The 26,037-nt window shown below is 36.0% G+C and overlaps 1 protein-coding gene and 1 long non-coding RNA gene across 2 annotated transcripts; one reads left to right on the forward strand and one right to left on the reverse strand.

The window, feature by feature from the left end:
• Positions 1–260: 260 nt before the first annotated feature.
• LOC107928708 (uncharacterized) lies at positions 261–1,854 on the reverse strand. Its single transcript, XR_001692681.2, has 2 exons — positions 1,431–1,854; positions 261–1,337 (listed from the first exon to the last, which is right to left on the reverse strand). It is a non-coding gene; the product is annotated as an uncharacterized lncRNA (long non-coding RNA).
• A 1,482-nt stretch (positions 1,855–3,336) lies between these two features.
• On the forward strand, positions 3,337–7,667 carry LOC107928685 (NADH dehydrogenase [ubiquinone] flavoprotein 1, mitochondrial). The gene is made up of 3 exons (XM_016859935.2): positions 3,337–3,621; positions 5,076–6,544; positions 7,309–7,667. Exons 1-2 carry the CDS (start codon positions 3,352–3,354, stop codon positions 6,531–6,533), a joined length of 1,728 nt encoding a protein of 575 aa, XP_016715424.2. The 5' UTR covers positions 3,337–3,351; the 3' UTR covers positions 6,534–6,544; positions 7,309–7,667.
• Positions 7,668–26,037: the final 18,370 nt, after the last annotated feature.

Raw genomic sequence — 26,037 nt, forward strand, 5'->3', positions numbered from 1 at the left:
CTTCGTATACCTGAGAAGTATTTGAGGAGCTAGACAACTTCTTGAAGAGGGGATCGGATGGCGAATACAATAAACATATGGAATGATGCATGGCTGCCGAGGGTTGGAAATGGTAGGGTATAAGGTCAGAACATCGATATTAGATATACTAAAGTGTTAGATTTAATCGACAAGGAAACTACTACTTGGAAGCAAGATACTATTCGAGCGTTATTCGGAGCGGAGCAGCTTGAAAACATTCTCTTGGTCCCATTGGCGTGTAGTGAAGCAAAGGATGTGCTAATACGGAGAAGTGACAATACAAGGGGTTTATATAGTTAAAAGTGGCTACAAATGGCTAATTACAGCAGAGGGACCTAGATTACAGAATGAAATTCCAACTACTTTCTTTACAAAGCTATGGGTTCTTAAGGTGCCAAGCAAAATCCGAATACATATGTGGAGAATTGCTAATGATTATATACCCATTTTACATAATCTAAGAGTTCGTAAACTGGTTGTAAATACACTTTGTCCGGTTTGTCAAGAAGATGAGGAAATGGTGAGTCACCTATTCAAAGATTGCACCTTTACATAGTAGGTATTGAGCGGGTTGGGAGCGACAAATCCAACATGCAACAGAGAATCCAATTGGAAAAACGATTCAGTCGATATAGTCTCTCCAAGCGGTTTTGTCGAGCAGGGCCTCATTCACTTGATTCATTTGATGAATGCCTAATCCTCCCTTTAGGCGTACAGACATCCCCCCAAGCCAGAATCTTTCATTTTTTGAATCTCTTTCACCCATTTAAATTTAAACAAACGAAAAATTTTGTCACAAAAACTAAAAATTTAGATGTCTGCATGACGTAACAAAAAATGGTTAGCGACAGAGTTTAACAATCTGAGCACTGAAGCATGTAAAATCAGAACTATTGCCTACTGGGCTATTTGGTACAATCGCAACAAGATACATCATGAAGGAGTACGAGAACAAATAAATGAAGTAGTAGGGTTTGTCAATGCTTTTTGTGCAGAAATAGCTTTTATGGGGTATATATCAAAGAATGCGCAGGAAGCTAACAGTTATGAATGGAAACCACCGGAGAATGATACTATAAAAATTAATTTTGACGCTTCGTTCAATCAACATTTGAGAATATCTTGTTCAGGAATCATAGCACGAAATAAAGAAGGTTTGGTGATGGCAGCATGTACCTTTCCATGGGAGAATATCGCAGATCCGGTTATGGTCGAGGCAAGGGCGTGTTTGCAGGCCATTACTATGGCAGAGGAAATGGGTTTCCAGGATATTTGTGTTGAAGGAGATACGTTAACCATAATACACAAATTAAACTCTGTAGAAGAAGATAAATCTGAAATTAGTAGTCTAATTAAAGAAATCAAAGGGAGAATCCCCAAATTTAGAAGAATGAGTTTTAAGTACATACCAAGGGAAGCCAACAAAGCGGCTCACGGGATGGCAATAGAAGGATGTCGGCATGAAAACCCCCAATACTAAATAGAGGAGGTCCTGTACGCGGTGGAAGGGCTGGTGAATCGCGCTAAGAGAAGCGACGGAGACGAAGGATAGATGGAAAAATAGAGTCCGGACTTTGCGACATTTTTTCTGCCCAATGAACTCGTGATCTTGACCAAGAATAAGGCTTCAAAGATTTGATTTTGGGTGATAATCGATCTCTTTGAGTAGCTGATACACAATTCAAACGACAGAGAAGAAGAGTTTCCAGGCCCGAGTTTCTTTGAGTTTTGACGTTTCATTTCATTTTCTTGTGTTTTAATGAACAGTTTATTTTACTTTCTTTTTTTTCTCTATTTGATGATTTTCAATGCACCGTTTTGGTGCCTTACAGGAAAAAGACAGCTGTAGGTTGCTTTATTAATGCTTGTAACCATAATAATTACTTCTTTCATTAATAAAAGTATCAGTTGAAGTTCAAAAAAAAAAAACTTTCTAAACACTAGAGAGGTGATTTTTCAAAATTCATTATAATCTTATTTTATTTAAAACACATTATCACGCCATAAGATTAAAAGAAAACATAAATTTCAAATATAATTTGGATTTAACTTATTAAAAATATTTATATACTTTTTTATGAGTCTAATAACATTCATATTGCATATTTTTATATTATTTATTTTAATATCATTGTTATATTTTAATTACTTTCTAATTTATAAAATTCCAATAATATATTTTTTATTTAAAAAATTACATAAACAAAATAATCACAATTACTAACCTTTTGAAATGATACATCTTAAAACACTAATATATTAAAATTCTCCAAATTTTCTCAAGGAATAAAAAATTTAATTTTTAAAAGTAAACAATTAATTTTTGGTAATATCAACAAGTCCCTTAAAGTTTATATGTATATATATATTTATCAATTTTACTCTCTTTTTTTCTAATTAAATTTGATCCTCAACTTAAAAAAAAAAGTTAAATTTTATCATCATCCTTTCAAAAAAGAGATGAATTGATATTTTTTAATGAAAATACTAACTAAAATTTAAAATGTTAAACATGACAGCCTACATTGCAATCCACGCCTACTTTATACTATTTTTTAAATTTTCTTAAACTTTTTATAATTTTTTCGGATAAATATCAAAACTATACATGAACTTTTATCCAATGTGTAATGTCATACGAACATCAATTTTATGCGATTTTATATATGAAATTTTAATTTAATTCAATTTTTACAAATCACTGATAATATTATTGAATTAGTATCATTTTACGTTAATATATTGTATATACAAATAATTATATTATTCTAATATGAAAATAAATGTATGTATCTATTTTTTAAATGTGGACATTTGAATTATAATCAAAGTTTTATGTATGCATATGAACTACAATTCAAGTTTCGTGTGTATAATTATACCAAATTAAAGATCAAGTATCAAATTGCATATTGGATCAAAGTGCATGTATAAAATTGATATTTATCGTTAATTATTTATTTTATTTTTGATTGTTTTAAATTTTTTAATATTTTTAATATTTTTAAATTATTTATTTACGTGACATATAAAATAAATAATGTCATGTTAATATGAAAAATATATAAACGATCACGTGGGTGACTATGCGAGCATGATTAAAAATTTAATATTTTAAATAATATTTCTTTAAAAATTTTATTTAATTTTTTTAACTAAAGGCATATTTAATAAATTTATTAAAAATTTTCATTTATATTTAATATTTTAAATATAAATGTAAATGTAAATGTAAATGTTAATTGCTAAATTGTGTTAAGAAAAACTCGTCTTCAGCAGCGCAAATATTTAATGCAACAGTAGACGTGGCAAATTAATCATATCCGTTGAATGGTGGCCCAAATAACATCCACGACATCACAACGTATCACCGATAGCCATCACAAACACTCTAAGAAATATTGGCCGTTAGATCACTTACCACCCCCTTTCAATCAACATTTTTTATTTTGCACCATCAATCTCCGTTGCTTAGATACCGTAGCCAATCATTCCCCATCTTCAAATTCCCTATTCCCTTTTCCTCCGCCCTTGTTTCTGAATTTTGCAGTCGAGCCGAATCGCAACAATCAAGGATCATCCGCGAAATTTCACTCTATGGTACGCCCCTTTCCTTACTCTTTCACTTGCCTCGGGTTTCTCGTCGATTCATTTCGTTGTTTGATCGTGAAATGTTGTTTCGCGTTTAGTTATAGATCCAAGCAATTGAATTTTTTCCTTCATCTTCTGTTTAGATGCGATTAGCTAGTGGAAAATGAGCGCACAGAAGAAAAGGTTTTAGTTTTAATTTTCTAGAAACTTAGCTTACTGAAGATGGATTGTTTGTTTTAGGGTTATGAAACTAATTTTAGTTAGTGTAGATTTTAATATCTCCTTGTCCATTCGCATACCTTACCAAAAAGGAATGAAGAATGTTGTTTGTTGCTTCAAATTTGGATAAATTGGATGTGGCTCATATTTTGGCCCAAGGAATTAATTTCTACATTTAGGGGTGTTTGGTGATTTCCCATGTTATGATTTTAAAATGTGATTGTGATAACATTATTGCTGTGCAAGTTATTTTATAACATGATATACAGTTAAAATCATGGAAAGTTATATTAAGACGTTTGTTAAATTCAATGCTTTTTCTGAGAACATAATGTTATTTTAACTAAATTATCCTTAAAATAAAAGATGTATTTTAATATTTTTCTGAGAATATAGATATTTACCCTGTGATAGCACACATATATGACATGTTAAAAAGGGAAAAAATAATATGCAGAGTAGAATTTGTAGATTGAGAATAAAACTAGAAAAAAACACTTACTTTGGAACGATGAATTGAAATTGTAGAGACTAGAGAACGAAAGAACAAGCATCAGTTATGTTTTTCTTTTTTTACGATGAACTAGTTAATACCCTAAACACAAATAAAAGAAAGGCTAATTTTGTTCTAGTGATTTTTTTTATTACTTTCCATCTAGATGGAAAAGTAACTCTCCTACTAATTATCAAGGGAATGACTTCACATTACTTGTGAGAAATTAACTCCCAAGGGAATGTTACATTCCAATGAAAGAAGCAATTTTTGCTTACCAAACATTGGAATCACATTCCAACCAATTAAATTCCTTAAAAAGTGATAACTTTCTTAATTCTCAGAAAGATGGTTTTAGTTCAATTCAGAGAGAAGTCAGACTTGAGACTTCAAAATTGATGGACTGATTAATTTGCATAATCAAAGTTCATGATCTTTTCTTATTTTCTTTCCGTTATTTTGGTTGCCACTAGCTGCTCTGGTTGCATTATTGACATCCAAATCCCCCTCATTGTTCACTTGGACCCTTTTTATAGGTTTTACCGATGTCAGTTGCTTCATTCAAACATGTGTGTTACTTCAAATTTGCTATTATTTTCTTCTTGAGTGTTTTCGAGCATTTGTTAGATTTATTGCTGATAATTAGATCATTTCATGGAAGCTAAAAAAGTTGATTAGTTATGTTCCAATATCTTTGGGAAAAATGTTTAATGAGAAAGAATAAAGAAATGGTTGTTCTTTCTTTGCATAGGCACCCATAAAGGGCATTCTTTCCTTGCAAAGGGCAGCTTTGTTAAGAGCTTGCGGTGAAAGGTGGAAACTAGGCACTAGATCATTTAGTACTCAAGGAGCAACAACTGCTGGTGCTCCACAGGCACCTCCTCCTCCTCCACTGCCTGAAAAAACCCATTTTGGTGGTCTAAAAGATGAAGACCGTATTTTCACCAACTTATATGGGTTGCATGACCCTTTTCTCAAAGGTGCCATGAAACGTGGTGACTGGTATAGAACCAAGGATTTAGTACTCAAGGGTGCTGATTGGATTGTGAATGAAATGAAGAAATCTGGACTTCGAGGACGTGGTGGTGCTGGATTTCCATCGGGCCTCAAATGGTCTTTTATGCCAAAAGTATCTGATGGTCGTCCTTCTTATCTTGTTGTCAATGCTGATGAAAGTGAACCTGGAACCTGTAAGGACAGGGAAATTATGCGGCACGATCCACACAAACTATTGGAGGGCTGCTTGATTGCGGGGGTTGGAATGAGAGCTACAGCTGCTTATATCTACATCAGGGGTGAATATGTGAATGAACGTAAAAACCTTGAAAGAGCTAGAAAAGAAGCTTATGAAGCTGGACTATTGGGCAAAAATGCATGTGGTTCTGGTTATGATTTTGATGTTCACATCCATTATGGTGCTGGTGCCTATATTTGTGGTGAAGAAACAGCACTTTTAGAGAGCCTTGAAGGAAAACAAGGGAAACCTAGATTGAAACCTCCTTTCCCTGCTAATGCTGGATTATATGGTTGTCCCACCACTGTCACAAATGTGGAGACAGTGGCTGTTTCGCCCACAATACTGAGACGTGGTCCTGAGTGGTTTGCCAGTTTTGGAAGGAAGAATAATTCCGGGACAAAATTGTTTTGTGTCTCAGGTCATGTCAACAAGCCTTGCACAGTTGAGGAGGAGATGAGTATACCACTTAAGGAGTTGATAGAGAGGCACTGTGGAGGTGTCAGAGGTGGATGGGACAATTTACTTGCAGTAATACCTGGAGGCTCATCTGTTCCACTTTTACCCAAGCACTTATGTGATGATGTCTTGATGGATTACGATGCACTCAAGGCTGTCCAGTCAGGACTTGGAACTGCTGCAGTAATTGTGATGGATAAATCAACTGATATTGTAGATGCAATCGCAAGGCTTTCATACTTCTACAAGCACGAGAGTTGTGGACAGTGCACACCCTGCAGGGAAGGGACTGGATGGCTCTGGATGATCATGGAAAGATTGAAAGTTGGGAATGCAAAGTTGGAAGAGATTGACATGCTTCAGGAGGTGACCAAGCAGATTGAAGGGCACACAATTTGCGCTTTGGGTGATGCAGCAGCTTGGCCTGTGCAGGGTCTTATACGGCATTTTAGGCCAGAGCTGGAGAGAAGGATTAGAGAGCGTGCAGAAAGGGAGTTGCTGGAGGCTTCTGCTTAATCTCTGCTCAGGTTGCTTCTGGCATCTTTTTGACGTTCAATTTGTTGCTGCGTCTTTTTCTTCCAAAATATTGAAGTACTCTTATCTTGCATGATTTGGCATCAATTTCTATTTCTTTATGTGCAACTGTACATTTCTATGGAATTATGTAATCCGTTGTCTATCTTCTCAGTCTGTCAGCCACATTATGCTTGCTTTCACAACTATGTAGTATATACATGAATGATTTCATGAGAAGGAAGAAAAAAATATGGTGCTGATTAGTACAATGCCTGCAGATGAGTGAAAGAGAACTAACTTATTTCTTTTACTGTCCTTAAGGAATTCATTTTAGTTTTCTCTTCATAACATCTGGCAGTGGCACCCAAGTAATGGTTGCCTGGTCACTTGAAAAAGGGCAAAAGAACCTTACATATTTTCTTCATGAATTAGTATCTGGTTTTCTGGTTGTTAGACGATGATTTTATTAAAAGGATGTGCAAGAAATGAGTTGGACGAAAAGGCAAGGGAAGGAGGCATAAGACATACCAAATCAATTTTAGTTATTTTCTAGTGGAAAACGGCATTGAAGGATGCAAGTTTAGCGAGGAGTGCATCCTTATTCTTAAATGCATAACATTTAGTTCCCTCTTTGTAAGCCATGGAAATGAGTAGGATAGCATACTTAACACCTGTTTGGTGATCCTTTGCATATTCTTACAACATATAAATCAGTTCCACAGCAACTGCAGGGTTACATTTGAAGGTTTTTGACAAGTTGCTTCTTGCTATGTAGGGAATTACCTGTGCAAGTGGCCATTATGGAATAAAATTGAAGTACCCAAAACTTGGAGAATAGGTGACTCTCAGGCATCTGGTGTTGTGGAAGTGTTTTATTTGTTATCTCCTAAGCTGTTGTGTTAACAACATTTCACTGTTTTAGAAAATAATGAATGTCTCCAATGTCTGGGCTATACTTGTTTCTCATAGCATCCACAACGTTTTCTTTTTTGGCCATTTGATGAACATGGCTAATGATCTGTATTCTTTTTATTTCTTTTTGGGAACATATAATGGTATCTGTATTTTTCTATGATCATAGATGTCGTAGGATAAAAATAAACGTTTTCAGAGAAATAAAATAAAGTTATACTACTACCCAGATATTGAAATGGATAATGATGGAACTGGCATGAATAGAGTACGAATATGGAGTAGGTTGGATGGGTGTGGTAGAGGTAGGGATGTAATGAAGCTGAATTGAGTTCAATCAGTAAGAATTTTGACTGGATGCTAGAACTTGGCTTGATCCTGATCGAATTTTATTTTTAAAGCGTGAACTTGATTCCATATAATCAGGGAGAAAAAAAAATCAAGTAAGCTTTGATTTTTATGGTTGATTTCAAGCTTCAAGCTTTATTTTGAGTTTGAAAAATTTTTTTCTCAATATAAATTTAAAAATATTATATTTAAAATATAAAAATTCGATGAGACTTGATAACTACTTAAATTGGGCATCAGAATGCTTGAATTTGGCTGGTTAAATAATTTATGCTCTAGCAATTTAATGAACGAACTTTGTTAACCCAGAAACTTATAACTCTCTGGTGTCGTGCTGCGGTAAGTTTGAGCAGATGTAATCCTTGGACCCATTGTTACGTTCCGAATTTTCTCGAGAATCGAAAGTCGATTTTGGATCAGTTTTGTGAATCAAGCATCTCGGGAGGTTAATTTGAGAGTTTTCCGGAAGATAGCATGGATAAGGTTTCAGAATTTTTGAGGTAATTTTATAAATATGCAAGAGTACGGAAAATTATTTACCCTTTCTCTTTTAAATTTCTCTCTAATTTTTTAAGGTTTTCATTTCTAATCAGCAATCTTAAAAGGTAAATTTATTATTCAGTAAGATTCTTAAGAGTTTTCAAGATCAAAACACAATTTTTTGTTTCCTTTTTCATTTTTGCAAGAATATGAGAATTGAGAAGGAAAATGTTTTTGCTTGATCTTTCATTTGATTACTATAAATCCAGCAAGGTAATGTAGTTTCTAACTATAATATATGGTTTTCTAATCTTATTAAATGGATTTGCAAAGATTTTTCATTTTTCTCAATTTTGTTTTTGATTTTTGGGTTAGTAAAGAGAGTTAAAAATTTCTAGAATTTTTAGTTGTTTTCAAGTTTAATTTAGGCTATTGATTATAAGTTTAGAAGATTGATTGAAGGCTAAAAATCAGATTAGATTAAAATTTGGACATAATTCCTTGAAATTTCCCATTGATGTGTGCTTAAAAGAAGTGGAGGAATGAGTGCTCAATTGATATTTTGACATTTATAGATTAGATATAGGAGTGAATATAAGGTAAGATTTGAGTTGCAATAAACTTTGATTTGAGTTATCAAAAATGGACATTGATAGGGTGAAAAGTATAGCTTGATTGCATTGCATATATATATATATATATTTAAAATTTCAGAAGTTTTAATTGTTTTTTCTTACTACACTAACTTGACTCATAATGTTGATGTTAACTTTGAAGCCAAAGAAGTTGGTGGAAGCTTTAGCAAGAATGGCAAGGAGAAAGTGGGGGAGGCTTGAGTTGATTTTTCAATTTGTGCATTTCATTTCCGAATTATGTTGTGTTATTGTTTAAATTGAATCATTTATATAAGTTTATGTTGTTATCACTACAGCAAAACAGGTTTTTAGTGACATTTTTTTGGGCCTATAGCTGCGCTGCTAAAAACAACGCCGCTAACATGTTTCGGCGTTTATGTAAAAAAAGTCGCTAAAGAACATGATTTTTAGCGGCGCTTTTCCATAAATGCCGCTAAAGATCATGATCTTTAGCGGCACTTTTCCCGCAAACACCGTTAAAAAACATAACCTTTAGCGTCGCTTTTCCCTCAAGCGCCACTATAAAATAGATCTTTAGCGGTGCTTTTCTCATAAACGCCGCTAAAGAACATGACCTTTAAAAATATATATTTTAATTAAATAATCTTTATTTCTATGATAAATATTATATTATGTTTGTAAATGCCCAAATTTGCCCGGGCCCACTAAACAACAAACCAAACAAATAAAAACCCAAACTAATAACCCAAAAACAAAAAATAAAAACCAATTAAATATAAAATAAGTCCAAATTAGTAAAGTCCACTTACAATACCAAGCCCAACTTACAAACCCAAACTTAAAACCCAAAATAAAAACCTAAGCCCAACCCTATGGCCCACTAAACCTAAACACTTTTAGCCAAAAGAAACCATTGGCGCCGTTCCCCCCTTTCACGTGCCTCGAGTGCGCCGTACCCCCTTCATGTGGGCGCCCTCAGCATGCACATCGCCCAAGGCGGCTTTGCCTGTGACCTTGCACCAAGATGGCAAAACATGCTTTCATTGACTCCTCCTATAACCTACAAACAAGACAAAAACAAAGCAAGCAGGACAAAAACGAAGCAAACAAGACAGTAACGAAACAGTAGCAAATGAAAAAGTTAGCAGAAATAGTGAATAAAGCAGTGTAATCGACTATAAAAAACCCGAACATTATCGATGTTTTTTTTTACAGACGATTAAATACAAAAAAAGAGACTTTGCAACAGAGATAGATTTTCAAAAGAAAAACCAAAGGTGGTTCATTTTTTTCTCTTTTCGTCTTGTTTTAAAATATTAATAATAATTATAAACTAGGAAAAAGAGGATTTTTCACCTGATTCATCTCGTTTACCCCCTCGTCGGAGGCCTTCTCCGGTATCAAAGTGGCTAGGGGGTGAAAAGGTGTCTCTTTAAAAATCGAAAGCCCAGCCTTCGGGTGTGGTTCGAAAAGGGCCAAAAAGCCTTCTTTTTTTTCTCCTCTCCACCAACAAAGGTGACGGTCACCGTCGTCGATGACCGGTGGTCATGGCCAATTCCGACAGCCTCCATGGCTGAGTTTTGGGTCAGTCCCAAAGAGAAAAAGAGAAGGAATAAGATTTTATTAAAAAAAAGTTGTTAAAATTGATTTTTTTGGTGATTTTTTACATTTATATAAGGTCCAATACGACATCGTTTTGGGCCTAAGCTTCAGGCGCCAAAACAGTGTCCTTTTATACAACCCGCGTGTTGACCCGATCCAACCTAGGGGATCCGCGTGTTTTTGACTAATGGTCTAATTGCACGACAGACCCTTCCGCTTTTGAAGCTTAATTCGATCATGTCTCACCCCTTTTATTTATTTTTTTTAATTTGGCCATACATTTTATTTTTGCTCCAATTTAGTCCTTGCACAGTTTTAATGGGTTAAGCACCTGAAACGGTGCCGTTTTGGGCCGACCCATAGTCTACCTCGACCCATTTCAGGACCTGCGTGTTTTAAAGGCAGGGGTTATTTGCGCGCTAACCCCTTCTAATTTCGTTGCTTATTACAATTTAGTTCTTTTTTGTTTTGTTGTTGTTTTGTTCTTTAAATTTTGCCCCTGTGATTTTATTTCTGTTTTATTTTAGCCCACGTTGAAATGGTGCATTTTGGAAGATAGAGATTATTTCCCAATCGGTCCTTCCTTGTTATTCGTACTTTGTAAATTGGTCCTCTCCCTTATTTCCATTCTCGATTTTCACCTAAATTTCCACTTTGATTTCAATTTAACCCTTGTTAATATTATCATCTTATTAATTTAACATTTAGCTTTTTTTTGTATTTATTATTTATTCCTTTTCTTTTCTTTTCGTTTCTTCATTTAATATTTTTCTAATATTCTTTTATTATTATTACTCATTATTTTTTATTTTATTGCTTATTTATTTATTTTTTTATACATACATTTTTGCATGTTTCTAAGTTCATTATTATTATTATTATTATTATTATTATAGTTTTGTCTCATCTTTGCTATTTTATTATTTTTCATATTTTAAAAGATTTTCTACTTAATATTACATATATATTTTACTTACTTATTTATTATTCTATATAATTTATGTATACATATTAAAGTTCGTAAGGTTAATGTTATCTTTATAAATGTTTGTTGATTCGTGTATTTTCTTACAACTAATATTTACTCATACTTTTGTTCATCATATGCTTCCTCTTTTATGTATATAGTTTCATTGTCCCATCCACTTTTAAACATTTTATGTTATGTATGTTTATTTTTACGTCATGTATTTTTGTTTTATTGCTTTACTCATTTATCGGGACTTGTTTATTAATACTGCATCCACCTTTGTAATCTTATCATTGTCATCGTAACATTGTATCATATATTGTATATCATTTTAAATATTAAATTAATTTTCACCAAAATTCATTAAAAGGGGATTACTTAATAAAGGCAATATTCTGTGTTTTGGAAATGCGAGAGATCGTGCCCTAACGTACTAGGTTTCGATTTTTCTTGCTTGATCCAAATGACCAAATAACCTTTTAATTCAAACGCATGAGTTTTGAAAATCAAAAGAATAGCTTATTCTCGAAAGTATAAAATGTTGCGTCTTCATGTGACATTTTATTATTTCGGGATAAGAAGGTTTTTAGCATCCGTTTCGATTTACTCGAGCAAATTCTGTGTAAAAATTAACATTAATACGAAGAGGGGTCGTATTTTAAAACTCTTTCCAAGTTTTCTACTTTCGACACTAAGGCACCAATTAATCAATTAGGTACCAATTTTGGGCGTGATGAGGGTGCTAATCCTTCCTCGAACGTAACCGAATCCCGAACCTGTTTTCTTGAATTTTATAGACCAAAATTACTGTTTTGATAAATCGATATATTTTATTAAAACAACCAGATTATGAAGTGACCCGATCACGTCTCAAAAAAAAAGATTGGTGGCGACTCCCGTTTTAATTTTCGCTTTCAAACAAAGTCGATCTCTTTTTCAAAAGAAATGGTTTCGACAGCTTTGCAACTCCACTGGGGATTACATTGAGAGAGTCAAGCCATAAATTGATTAATTTATGTATTTTCGTTGAAAATTGAAAATTGAAAATTGAAAATTGAAAATTTATGTCATTTCATTGCATTTCATCTATTATCTTTGTGATCTTGGTCATAATATCTGCTTTGTTGGTTCGAGTCTTAAAATATTTTTGCATATTGCATTACATGACCTCTCGGTCCTACCCTTTAAGTGGGGTGAGAAACTAGTCCTTCGTGAGGTTTTCATCTCCGTATAGGATAGTGGATCGCTTCCGGGATACATCCATACCTATGTTTTTATTAAGATTTTCATCTTCGTATAGCCATAGGGAAATGTATTTCCTTGAACTGAACTCGATCTATATGAGCCTATAATGGGTGAAGATCGAGGAATCTGCTGGTTCAAGTACCCTGTCTTTAGAACCGAACCACACATAGTGACCCATAAGAGCCCACCTTAGGTAGAGCTACACCAAGCCATTAGCAGTCGTTCGAATAGGTGTTCTGCTTGTTATTTTTGCTTGCTTTAATTTCATATGAATTGTACTAACTTGTGTTGTTTTACTTGTGATTGTGTGGCATTTCATCATAAAAAGGGTGTCGGTTCAAGTTCGATTACTAAATAGAGAGCTTGTCATGGAGAACGGTTTTCTTGATAAAATGGAGGATAATAAGGCTGTTCGTATATGATCGGAGAAAACACAATTGGAAAAGGGAGATAGCTTGACGACGGGGTATACGTCAGAATTATGGGACTTTATTCGTATCAGCGTGACACAGAATGATCTTCGAGAATTGAAATAAATATAGGCCCAACAGGGTGATAAAGTCAAACAACTATTTTATGACAATTATGGTGATCTACCCTACTTACTCGACACCAAGATAGACAAGCATCTGTTTATGGTCTTGGCCTAGTTCTGGAATCTGGCCTACAGTTGTTTCACCTTTGGGAGCGTAGATTTGGTGTCCACAGTGGAAGAATATACTGCCCTACTTTATTGTCCAAGGGTTCAGATTGACAAGGCCTATTCTAGAGCCGCTAATGTTCCAACCTTCGTGAAGAAATTGATGAATATCACCGAAATGAGTGAGCAGTGGGTTACGGCTAGGATCAAACATAAAGAAGAAAGCAAATGTAACCCTAAAAAAAGTTTGCGAGATCTAATTTTGGCACACCCCGACATGAAGAAGAGAGTGGATGTTTTTGCTTTAAGTATCTACGGGTTAGTGGTCTTCCCTAAGACACTGGGGCATGTTGACGAGGCAGTTTCTGATTTGTTTGACCTACTAGATAAGAGAGTTACGCTGGTTCTTGTAATTTTAGCCGAAACATTCAGATCCTTAAATACATGCCACAGAATTGGTGAGGGTCGATTCATAGAATGTGCGCAACTTTTACTAGCTTGGTTCTATAGCCATTTCTGGAAGGTAGACAATGTGTCATATCGAGTGTTCTCTGAGAATTACTCACCATTAAAGGAAATAATAGCTACACCAAGATGGGATGACATATCAGAGGAAAGATAGATGGCGATCCTCCAAAATCTTTAAGAAGAGGATGTCAAGTGAAAAGCCCATTGGTTGGTTCCCGACGAGATCTTATACTAATGTGGGGATTTTGACTGGGTCTCCCTACTTAGGATTTAGGGAGCCGTAGGATATGCCCCTTTGCTTGTGTTGAGGCAGTACTGATCCAGATAGTTCATACCAATAACCCATGGGCTAGCTCATTGTGAGTTTTCGTATAGAGAGGATAAATATAAGAAGAAGGTACGAGAAATATGCAACGTTTGGTGCCAGACTCGCCTGGTGAAAAGATTAGCTGTGGGTCCAATGATGACACCTGAGTATAACGGGTGGTGGAGTAAAAGAATCAACAACAACATCCCTGAGCCAAGTCAGAAGGGCGCGCGATCGATGGAAAAATACCTACAAGTAGTCCTATCCGAATGAGAGATTATAAAGCATGATTTTGAAATAAGGAATTCGGAGCTCGGAAAAAAGATAAAGCAACTGGAAGAGGAAAAAATGCATTTGAAACTTGATATTGGTGTTCAAAAATTGGAGACCAAGAAGTGGAGAAAAGGAAAGAATAAGGCTGAAGAAGATTTGGATAGTCTGAAAACGGATTATAAGAAATTACGCCTATCAATGAAAACCACTGGGTTAGGAAAAACACCCGAACAATGGCGACAGAGATCCAAGAAGAGAAGGCCAAAGCCAATCGATGGGAGAGAAAATATTAAGACGCCCAAGGTCAAAAAGAAACTTTAGAAAAGAGTCTGTCAAAGGCTCAAAATGAGAAGATCGAGTTAAGAGCCAAAATAGCAGAATTAGAAAAATCGCTTCATCAGCATCGTAGCCGTAACTCTACAATGGAGCTGAAGGCGAGCTTGGATAAGATTGAAGAGCTGAAAAAGAAGGTCAAAGAACTCGAGATTATGTTACAAAACAGTAAGCTCCGGGTTGAGCTCTTTGAAGCAAGTAATGAGAGGTGTAATGATCAACTCCATCGATCTCAGGGTCAAATTAGGGACAGAGACTACATTATGGGTGAGGCTGTAGCCCAGATTCGAGAGGCAGTCGATCATCTATAGACTTTAGCAGTCCAAGCAGATGTATTGACTGTAAAATATGAATTAAAATCAGACTAGGGCCGAGAATTGGCTTGGTTGCTTAGGAAAGTTAAAACTTTGAGCATTAGGGCTAGGCCGTATCTGTAATACATTTCTATGTAAAGGATTTTTTTCTAGTAAAGTTGTTCTAAATGAAATTGAATCAGAGTCGACGCATTTTTCTGCATTCATACATTTGCATCTCATCGCATCATATGCATTAATTATCACAAAAGGACCCTAATTAATTAAATTATTTCAGTAATCTGGAAACCGAAAAAAACCTACCAAGTACGCATCGTTATGGTACTCGAAGAAAAACTAAAGCAACGGATGAAAGACTAGAAATGTAACGCCTCGTACCTGAGACCGTCGTCGGATTCGAACACGAGGTGTTAACAGACTTAATTCATTACTTAAACAGCTCAAACAATTTATTTTTAAACTTTCCAGTCAAGCTAGCAATCTGCATCACATTCACTTAAAAATTCATATCTCGAGTTTCAAAACTCGAAATCCAATTCTGTAAATTTTCCCTGAAACTATACTCATATATCTATTTACTAATTTTTTTTCTAGAATTTTTTCTCAAGCCAATTAGTACAGTTTATTAGTTAAAGTCTCCCCTATTTCAGGGTTCGACTGCTCTGACCTCTGTGTATTACGAATCAGATATCTCTCTGTATAGAATTTCAATGACTATGAAGTTTGTTTCTATTAAAACTAGACTCAATAAGGAATCTTTACATATAAAGAATGACTTCTATTTTTTTTTTACAATTTATGATGAATTTTTAAAGTCAGAAAAGGGGATCCAGAAATCACTCTGGCCCTGTTTCATAAAAATTCAAATATCTCATAAAATATAATTTATATACCTATTTTGTTCAATCCATATAAAAATAGACTAATTAAGCTTCAATTTCATAACTTACTCATCATTTAATTCCATTTATACTATTTTTAGTGATTTTTCACATTTACATCACTGCTGCTGTCAGATTCTGTTTTATGGCAAATTTCACTTTACTAAGGATTTTCATGGACTAAATAGCATTTTAAACATACATAACATCAAATATGACTTAGATTGGCCATTCCAATGGCTAATCATTTACAAACCCTTTTCTTACCAAACCATAGCCATATCATAAGATCAATTACACAAAGTGAGTGTTTTGCCATACATGCCACATTCGAAATACACAAGCCATTTTACCAATTTAAGCCTTCGGATAGTGTGAACGAGTCTTCGACCTATCCCGATTCTCAAGCCGGCTTGTCAAAACTAAAATGAAAGAAAAGGAGGGAGTAAGCACAAATGCTTAGTAAGTTCACATGCAAATAGCAAGTAACATAATCACACAATCTCACATAAAACATCATTTGCATAAACAACACCAAGACATTCATGTTTCATTTACATTTAATATCTTCCTACGATTTCATCATACCAAGTTTTCAACCCAATGGTTTAAGCACATACCTGTCAAATTTTCTCATTTACCACACTTACCAACATGTCACCTTCGTTTTAGGCCTTCTTCTCATTCACTTAAGATTCACCCGTTGAACACATCGGAATATAATTCGAATACACGGATTTCATGAACGTAAGTGTCATACCCGCAGCTAGACAAACTCAATAGCCTGCGGAACTTATGTAGCCAAGCTACTATGTAACCCGCCCATAAGTGAACTCGGACTCAACTCAACGAGTTCGGATGCCTAGTTACATCTCACGAACTCGGACTCAACTCAACGAGTTCGGAACTCAAGTATCCTAGTGACATGTCACTTGTATTCTAATCTATTCCTAAGGTTCAAACGGGCATTTTCCTCGATCACACATCTTTGCTGTATTCCACGGAATATCAAAATCGATACTTCGGTGATAGTTCATACTCATCAAGTAATTCACATAATTACATATTATTTAACAATAACCACAAAGCATAATATTTCATGATAATAATCAGCATCATATCATATAAACAACATTAAATTGCTTAAAATGACAATTATGTTACTACATTTACACATGAACTTACCTCGGTATAAAATTATTAGCAATCGAGCCTATTCTTCGTAAACTTTATTTTTCCCTTGATCGCGACTTGAATCTCGTTTCTCTTGATCTATAATGCCAAATTAATCTTATTTAATACATACATTCATCAAAACAGCATTTAATACGAACTTTGGCAAAATTACATTTTTGCCCCTAAACTTTTACATAATTACACTTTTGCCCCTAGGCTCGAGAATTAAACTTCATCCCTTATTCTTATGTTTTATGACATGCTGATCATTTTTCCCTTCTATGGCAACATCAAATTCACACTCTAACATGTACTTATGACTATTAGGTATTTTTACCGATTAAGCCCTTTTACTCGTTTTTGCTTAAAACCGAGTAGTACAAGTTGTCTAACATAATTTAAAACCTCATATTTTATTATAAAACACCAAAATACACAAATTTCACCTGTGGGTATTTTTCCAAATATGAACCCTAGGTTGAATTATTGCTAGCATAAGCTTAATCGAGCTAGTGAGATTCCAAAAACGTAAAGAACATTAAAAACGGGGCTTAGAATCACTTACTATAGAGCTTGAAAGGTTGAAACAAACCCTAACCATGGAAAACCCTTGAAATTTCAACCTAATGAAGAAGATGGACAAAAATTGGCTTTTAATGTTGTTTTAATTCATTTTAATAACTAAATGACCAAAATGCCCTTACTACTAAACTTTCCAAATATTCCATCCATGTCCAATTTTTGTCCATAGACTTAGAAATTGGTCAAATTGCTATTTAAGACCTCCTCATTAATATTCCAAAACAATTTCATACTAAAAACTCCTAGAATGTAAGTTTTACAAATTATTCGATTTAGTCCTAATTTCAATTTAAGCACTTTAGGCATAGGATGTCATCACGAAATTTTCACACAATCATGCAATCATATCATAAACATCAAAATAATTATAAAATAATTATTTCTATATTAGATTTGTGGTCACGAAACCACTATTCCGATTAAGCCCTAATTCGAGATATTACAAGAAAGGTTGGAACAAATGTAGAAGGAGAGGTAAGAACAGATACAAGAATAGATGCAAGCACAAATACAAGAACAATTGGCTAAAATCCAACAGGATATGAGGGACCAAATGCTGGAATCACAAAAAAACATGATGAACTAGTTAACACAACTGCTGATTGGTGGACAGGAGAAAGGAAAGGGCCCTATGGTCAATACTAGAGATGACAATGAAGATCCTCTTTACCCTACTGGTTTTACCCCGACAAACGCTCAGACAAAAGCCAAAGTGTATACACGAAGGCCTTCCGTTACAATTAGGCCCCAACAATTTCATGTCGGTGCCTCGATGCCAATCAACTATCAATCAAGCTCAGGCTCTAATCTAGAGAATAACCCAACTAATCCCGTAGTCCCTGATCTGGATGACATGGTAGAAGCTGAAAGAGCTAGAGTGGAGCTTTCGAAACAATTGGAAGACCGATGCAAGTGGTTAGAAGAGAAGTTTAAAGCAATGGAAAGTGATAACTATCATTGTGGGATCAATGCTAAAGATTTGACTTTAGTTTCAGACCTAGTGCTTCCCCTCAAGTTCAAAACTCCTGAGTTCGAGAAGTATAAGGGGACTAGTTGCCCCGAGGCTCATATTACCATGTTTTGTAGACGAATGACTGGGTAGGTCAACAATGATCAGCTATTGATTCACTGTTTCTAGGATAGTTTGGTTGGGATAGCATCCAAATGGTACAACCAATTGAGCTGTACCAAGATCAACTCATGGAAGAACCTAGCTCAAACTTTCATGAAACATGATAGTTACATGACGGATATAACCCCGGATAGGATCACTTTGCAGAACATGGAAAAAAATCGAATGAGAGCTTCCGACAATATGCTCAAAGGTGGAGGGAGGTTACTATACAAGCCCAGGCACTTCTTTTAGAAAAAGAGACCACCATGCTGTTCATCAATACCTTAAATGCTCTATTCATCGCTCATATACTAGGGAGCGCCACTAAAATCTTCTCAGATATAGTGATGATCGGCAAAATGATCGAAAACATAGTAATGAGCGGCAAAATAGAAGTAGGGAAAAGTACCAAGAGATCAGCCCCCCAAAAAAAGGAGAACGAGGTGAACAACATGAGCACGTACAACAAAGTTCATTCCAAATCATTTACAATGAGCCAACCAAAAACGGTGACTACCAACCATCAGAGCACCCCGAGACAAGAATCCAATACGAGGACGAACACAGAAAGACTACAGTTCACGCCTATACCCATGACGTATAGGGAGCTGTATCAGAACCTATTTGATGCACACATAGTGCCTCCTTTCTACTTAAAGCTGATGTAACCCCCATATCCCAAATGGTATGACGCAAATGCTCAGTGTGAATACCACGCTGGAATTACTAGGCATTTAATCGAAAATTGTACTGCGTTCAAAAAGTTAATTGAAAGATTTATTAAAATGAGGATTGTGAAGTTTGACAACCCATCTACACCCAATGTAGCAGGAAACCCACTATCCAATCATGTTAACTAGGGGGAAAACAGGATAAACAAATGTGGGAGCAAGAAGGTCAAACATGAGGTTGCAGAAGTCAAAACCCCATTGAGACGAGTTTGGAAGGAGATAGTAAAGAGAGGACTGATCGTATTGGATTCGAAAGAAAGATTTGAAGAAGAGAGGAACTACTGTGAGTTCCATAACGAGGTGGGACATGAAATCCAAAAATGTGGGAAGTTCAGGGCCCTAGTGCAGGACATGATGAACAACAAAGAAATGGAGTTTTATGAAGAAGTTAAAAGCCCCAATGAAGGAAATATATGCGCGTCAAAAGGAGAATTGACGACGAAAATCCAAAAATTCAATTATCCGATTGTCATCATCTTACGACCAAGAAATAACGAAGCTGGAACGCAAATGGCACCACGAGTCATAATCCAAAAACTCGTATCCTTTCCGTATAAGGATAATAAAAGGGTTCCTTGAAACTATGACTACAATGTGACAGTCCCGGGAGAGGAGAACCCATTTAACGCTTTAGAGAAGGGTCAAAATATGGGTTCTTACACACGTAGTGGGAAACACCATGATCCAGTGAATTCAAGAATGGAACCCGTAAAAGGAAAAGCCTTGGCGGTAGAGCAAGAAAAAGAAAATACGGATAGAATTGAATCACCTATTAACGAGCCAGTGACTAAAAAAGAGGCTAGAGAATTCTTAAAATTCTTAAAGCACAATGAGTACAGTATTGTAGAACAGCTACATAAGCAATAGGCTCGCATATCAATGCTAGCTTTACTTTTAAGCTCGGTGACACATCGGAGCGCGTTAATAAAGGTGCTAAACGAAACTTATGTTGCAGATGATATCTCTGTCAATAAGCTAGACCGTCTTGTCAATAATATAAGTGCCGAAAATTTTATATTTTTTAACGATGACGAAATACCGCTAGGGGGAATAGGATCCACAAAGGCTCTACACATCACCACTCGCTGTAAAGGATATACATTGCCGGGAGTATTGATTGACAATGGATCTACACTAAATGTCCTGCCCCTATCCACACTGAATAGGCTACTAGTGGATAGTTCCCATATGAAGACATGCCAAAATATAGTGAGGGCATTTGACAGTACTGAAAAGAAAGTAATGGGGAGGATTAAAATACCCCTTTTGATATGTCCAAGCACGTACAAGGTGGATTTCTTAGTGATGGACATCAAACCTTCCTACAATTACTTATTGGGGAGGCCATGGATTCACTCAGTAGGGGTAGTGTCGTCATTGTTGCATTAAAAGCTTAAATTGGTAACGAAGGGCTGACTAGTAACCATAAACGCTGAAGAGGACATCATCGCATCCGTAACCAGTGACGCGCCATATGTGGGGATAGACAATGAAGTGATAGAATGTTCCTTTCGATCACTGGAATTTGTGAATGCAACCTTTATTGTCGAAGGGAATAGGGTCCCAATGCTCAAAATCTCCAAAACTACAAGTTTGGGCCTGTAACTGATAGTTGGGAAAGGAGCTTTGCCCGGGAGGGGGCTTGGAAAACTCCTACAATGAAGGGTCGAGGCACCCATGCTCATGGACAAATGAGACCGCTTTGGCTTAGGATATAAGCCAGATACTAGGCAAAAGAAAAGAATTGCCTCCGCCACACACTCAAAAAAAAGTTTGAGGTTTTCTAGAAAGACTAAATTACATCACACGGTTCATTTCACAACTAACTGGGAAATGCGACCCTATATTCCGTCTCCTTAAGAAACACAATCCAGGCGTTTGGGATGAGGAGTGCCAGAAGACTTTTGACAAGGTTAAACATTACTTGTCCAATGCCCCAGTACTGATGCCACCTAGCCCGAATAAACCGCTAATATTGTACTTCGCAGCATTCGAGAATTCCATGGGATGCGTGTTTGGTCAACATGATGAGTCAGGAAGAAAAGAAAGAGTGATATACTACCTCAGTAAGAAATTCACTGAATGCGAGACAAGATATTCGGCAATCGAGAAGTTATGTTGTGCCTTGATCTGGACGACCCAAAGACTGAGACAGTACATGCTATACCACACAACTTGGCTCATCTCAAAACTCGATCCTCTAAAATACATGATGGACTCAACTGCTTTGAATGGAAGAATGACCCGATGGCAAATTCTGTTGTTCGAGTTTGATATAGTCTATGTGAATCAAAAAGCTATAAAAAGAAGCGCAATAACAGATTTTCTGGCCAGTAGAGCTCTAGAAGATTATGAGCCTTTGAACTTTGATTTTCTGAATAAAGATCTAATGTATGTAGCAACCACTGAATAAGACTCTCAATAAGGACATCAATGGAACCTAAACTTCGACGGAGCCTCAAACGCTGTAGGTAACGGAATCGGGGCAGTCCTAATATCCCCAAACGGAGATCATTATCCATTTACTAGCAAATTGGATTTTGATTGCATAAATAATATAACAAAATATGAAACATGTATCATGGGCATCTGTGCAGCTATAGAGCGTAAGATCAAGGTGCTAGAGGTATATGGGGATTCTGCACTAGTGATCTATCAACTCAAAGGTGAATGGGAGACGAGGGACCCCAAGTTGATTAATTATCGAAGGCTGGTTATGGAGCTAATTGAAGAGTTTGATAACATCACCTTCTGCTATCTTCCACGAGACGAAAATCAAATGGCTGACGCTTTGGCTACCTTGGCTTCAATGGTTAAAATGAACAAACAAGATGATGTGAAACCTATCTAGATGAGTATTTATGATACTCCGGCTCATTGTTACAACATCGAAGAAGAAGAAGAAAAGGACGATCACCCTTGGTACCATGATATATGCGATACATAAACAATTATGAATATCATGACTAGGCAACTGAGAATGATAAAAGGACGCTGAGAAGACTGGCTAGCGACTATGTCTTAGATGGAGAGATCCTATATAAAAGAAGAAAGGATTAGGTGCTACCAAGATGTGTAGACGCTATTGAGGCTAAGAAAATTTTGGAAGAAGTCCCGTGAGGGTGTCTGCAGAACACATGCCAATAGTTTCACAATGGCTAGGAAAATCATGAGATTCGGGTATTATTGGTCCACCATGAAAGGAGACTGCATCAATTACGCTAAGAAATGCTATAAGTGCCAAATTTATGGAGATAAAATTCATATACCTCCTTCACCTCTGCATGTTATGACTTCTCCATGGCCTTTCTCTATGTGGGGCATGGATGTCATTGGACCAATCTCGTCAAAAGCTTTAAATGGGCATTGATTCATCTTTGTGGCCATTGAATACTTCACCAAGTGGGTAGAAATCACTTCATATGCCATTGTTACAAAGTCAGCAGTCAACAAATTCCTAAAGAAGGAAATCATATGTCGATTTAGAATGCTAGAAAGGATCATATCTGACAATGCACTGAATTTGAACAATAGCACGATATTAGAAGTCTGTAGTCAGTTCAAGATCAAACACCACAACTCATCACCATATCGCCCAAAAATTGATGGTGGAGTGGAAACAACCAATGAGAACATTAAGAAAATCGTGGGGAAAATGACAGAGACTTACAAAGATTGGCATGGGAAGTTACTATTTGCCCTCTATGCTTATCGAACATCTATCAGGACCTCAACCGGGACAACGCCTTTCTCTTTGATTTATGGAATGGAGGCAGTTTTATCCATTGAAGTCGAGATTCTTTCTCTGCGAGTTTTGGCAGAATTGAAATTGGAGGAAGCAGAATGGATCCAATCCCGATACGATCAACTAAACTTAATCGAAGGGAAAAGATTGAAAGCCATTAGTCATGGTCAGATGTACCAAAAGCGAATGATGCGAGCTTACGACAAAAAAGTTCGCCCTAGAGAATTCCATGAAGGGGACCTAGTACTAAAAAAGATCCTTCCCATACAAAAGGATTTCAGAGGGAAATATATGTCAAACTAGAAGGACCTTATGTGGTAAAGAAAGCCTTTTCCGGAGGAGTGCTGATTTTAGCCGAGATGGATGGTAAAAACTTGCCTAATCCTGTAAATTCAGATTCAGTCAAGAAGTAATTCACCTAAAAAAGGGAAAGGCCAAGGCGAAAACCTGCAAGGGGCTCTTTGAGACCTTTAAAAAAAAGGATGAAGAAGAAGAAAATGGAGAGACCAAGGCGAAAACCCGCAAATGGCGCCTTGAGACCAAAGGGGTTTTGAGTTGAAAACCCAGAAAATGGGCAATTCAAATTTTGATCAAAGGTGGAACATGTAGTAGTCTTGTCCGACCCGAATTAACAAGAAGGAGAGATGATATGTCTTGGGGCATCAACAAAGTATTCTTGGTCTAAACACGTATCAAGTTCAAATGGTCCTCGAGAAGTTGTGTGCAGAGAGGCTCATGCTACAATATCTAGGGCACCTATTTTCACCTTATTCATTTTGTATTTTGGCAAAATGCACTATCTTGATCAATTTATCCTCATTTTGTACTTTAGCAAAATCTGTTATCGTGATTAATTTATTTCGAGCTTGGCTCTCAATAAAATTTCATCTTGTCCGTTGTCATAATCTTTCTCAAGCATTTTTTATTGAAATAACGATTAATGGACTAGTAATATTCAAACAAAATGATTTTTACGTATTACTCTGAAAATTTTTCTAAATAGTACAAGGACCTGAAGTGGGACCGTTGGCCAAAACTATCCAAAGTTAAGAATTGGGATCATTTGAGAAATGAATAGTCTAAATTGTGACTATTTCTTCGGGTTTTCCGTCAAATATGCCAGCTGAACAAGAAGGCGTGGTAACACATCAGTGACAAAACCTTGATGAACAATGAGCGATGACAACCTAAGCATTAAGAAGGGATCCCTCTCATGACATTCTGCATTCATGCAAATATCATTCATACACATCTAGTTAGGAGCATCTGATTCATTCTAATCATGATATCCTAATCATTTGGCATAAGCATAGGCTCATGAAATCGATTCTACAGGTCATCAAAATCGTTGAATCCATAAATCTCATCTCCTTGAAGTAGCAGTGGAGCAAATTGAAGTTGTAGATCTTATCTCCTTGAAATTGCAGTGGAGTAAATCAAATATATCAGATCTTATTTCCCTGAAATTATAGTGGAATAGATTTAAGCTACAAATTATGGTGAGTCTTATCTTCCTGAAGTCGCAGTGGAGCAGATTGAAGCTACTAGCCTTATCTTCCTGAAGTTGCAGCGGAGCAGATTGAATATAGCAAATCTCATCACCCTAAAGTTGCAGTGGAGCAGATTGAAGATATTGGATCTTATTTCCCTGAAGTTGCAATGGAACAAATCAAAAGCTACGAGTTACAAGTCCTATACCTCTGAAGTTGCAGTAGGTCGAATCAAATTTATCATGTCGCAATAGAGTAGATTGAAGTTACAAGTTGCGAGTCTTATCTCCCTAAAGTTGCAGTGGAATAGATTAAAGCTACAAGTTACAAGTATTATCTTCCTGAAGTTGTAGTGGAGCAGATTGAAGATAGTGGATCTTATTTCCCTAAAGTTGCAATGGAACAAATCAAAGCTACGAATTACAAGTTCTATACCTCTAAAGTTGCGGTAGGTTGAATCAAATTTACCATGCTGCAGCGAAGCAGATGGAAGCTACAAATCTTATCTTACTAAAGTTACAGTGGATTAGAATGAGGCTACTTAAAAAAGATAAGCACTAAGAAGTCAAGATTCGGTGAGACCGGGCAAAATTGGTCCTTCTCAAAAGTCTTTCCTCCATTCTCGTTACACGACAACGAACAAAGAGGGGCAGCTATAAATGCCCAAATTTACCCTGGCCCACTAAACAATAAACCAAACAAATAAAAACCCAAACCAATAACTCAAAAACAAAAAATAAAAAACAATTAAATATAAAATAAGTCCAAATTAGTAAAGTCCACTTACAATACCAAGCCCAACTTACAAACCCAAACTTAAAAAACCCAAAATAAAAACCTAAGCCCAACCCTATGGCCTACTAAACCTAAACACTTTCAGCCAAAAGAAACCCTAGGCGTCGTTCCCTCCTTTCACGTGCCTCGAGTGTGCCGTACCCCTTCCATGTACGCCCTCAGCACGCACACCGCCCAAGGCAGCTCTGCCTGCAACTTTGCACCAAGATGGCAAAACATGCATTCGTTGACTCCTCCTATAACCTGCAAACAAGACAGAAACGAAGCAAGCAGGACAAAAATGAAGCAAACAAGACAGTAACAAAACAGTAGCAAATGAAAAAGTAGTAGAAACAGTGAATAAAGCGGTGTAATCAACTATAAAAAGCCCAAACATTATTGATGTTTTTTTTATAGACGATTAAATACAAAAAAGAGACTTTGAAACAATGATAGATTTTCAAAAGAAAAACCAAAGGTGGTTCCTTTTCTTCTCTTTTGGTCTTGCTTTAAAATATTAATA

Source organism: Gossypium hirsutum, chromosome A12 (assembly GCF_007990345.1).
Source record: "Gossypium hirsutum isolate 1008001.06 chromosome A12, Gossypium_hirsutum_v2.1, whole genome shotgun sequence".
Classification (NCBI taxonomy): Eukaryota; Viridiplantae; Streptophyta; class Magnoliopsida; order Malvales; family Malvaceae; genus Gossypium; species Gossypium hirsutum.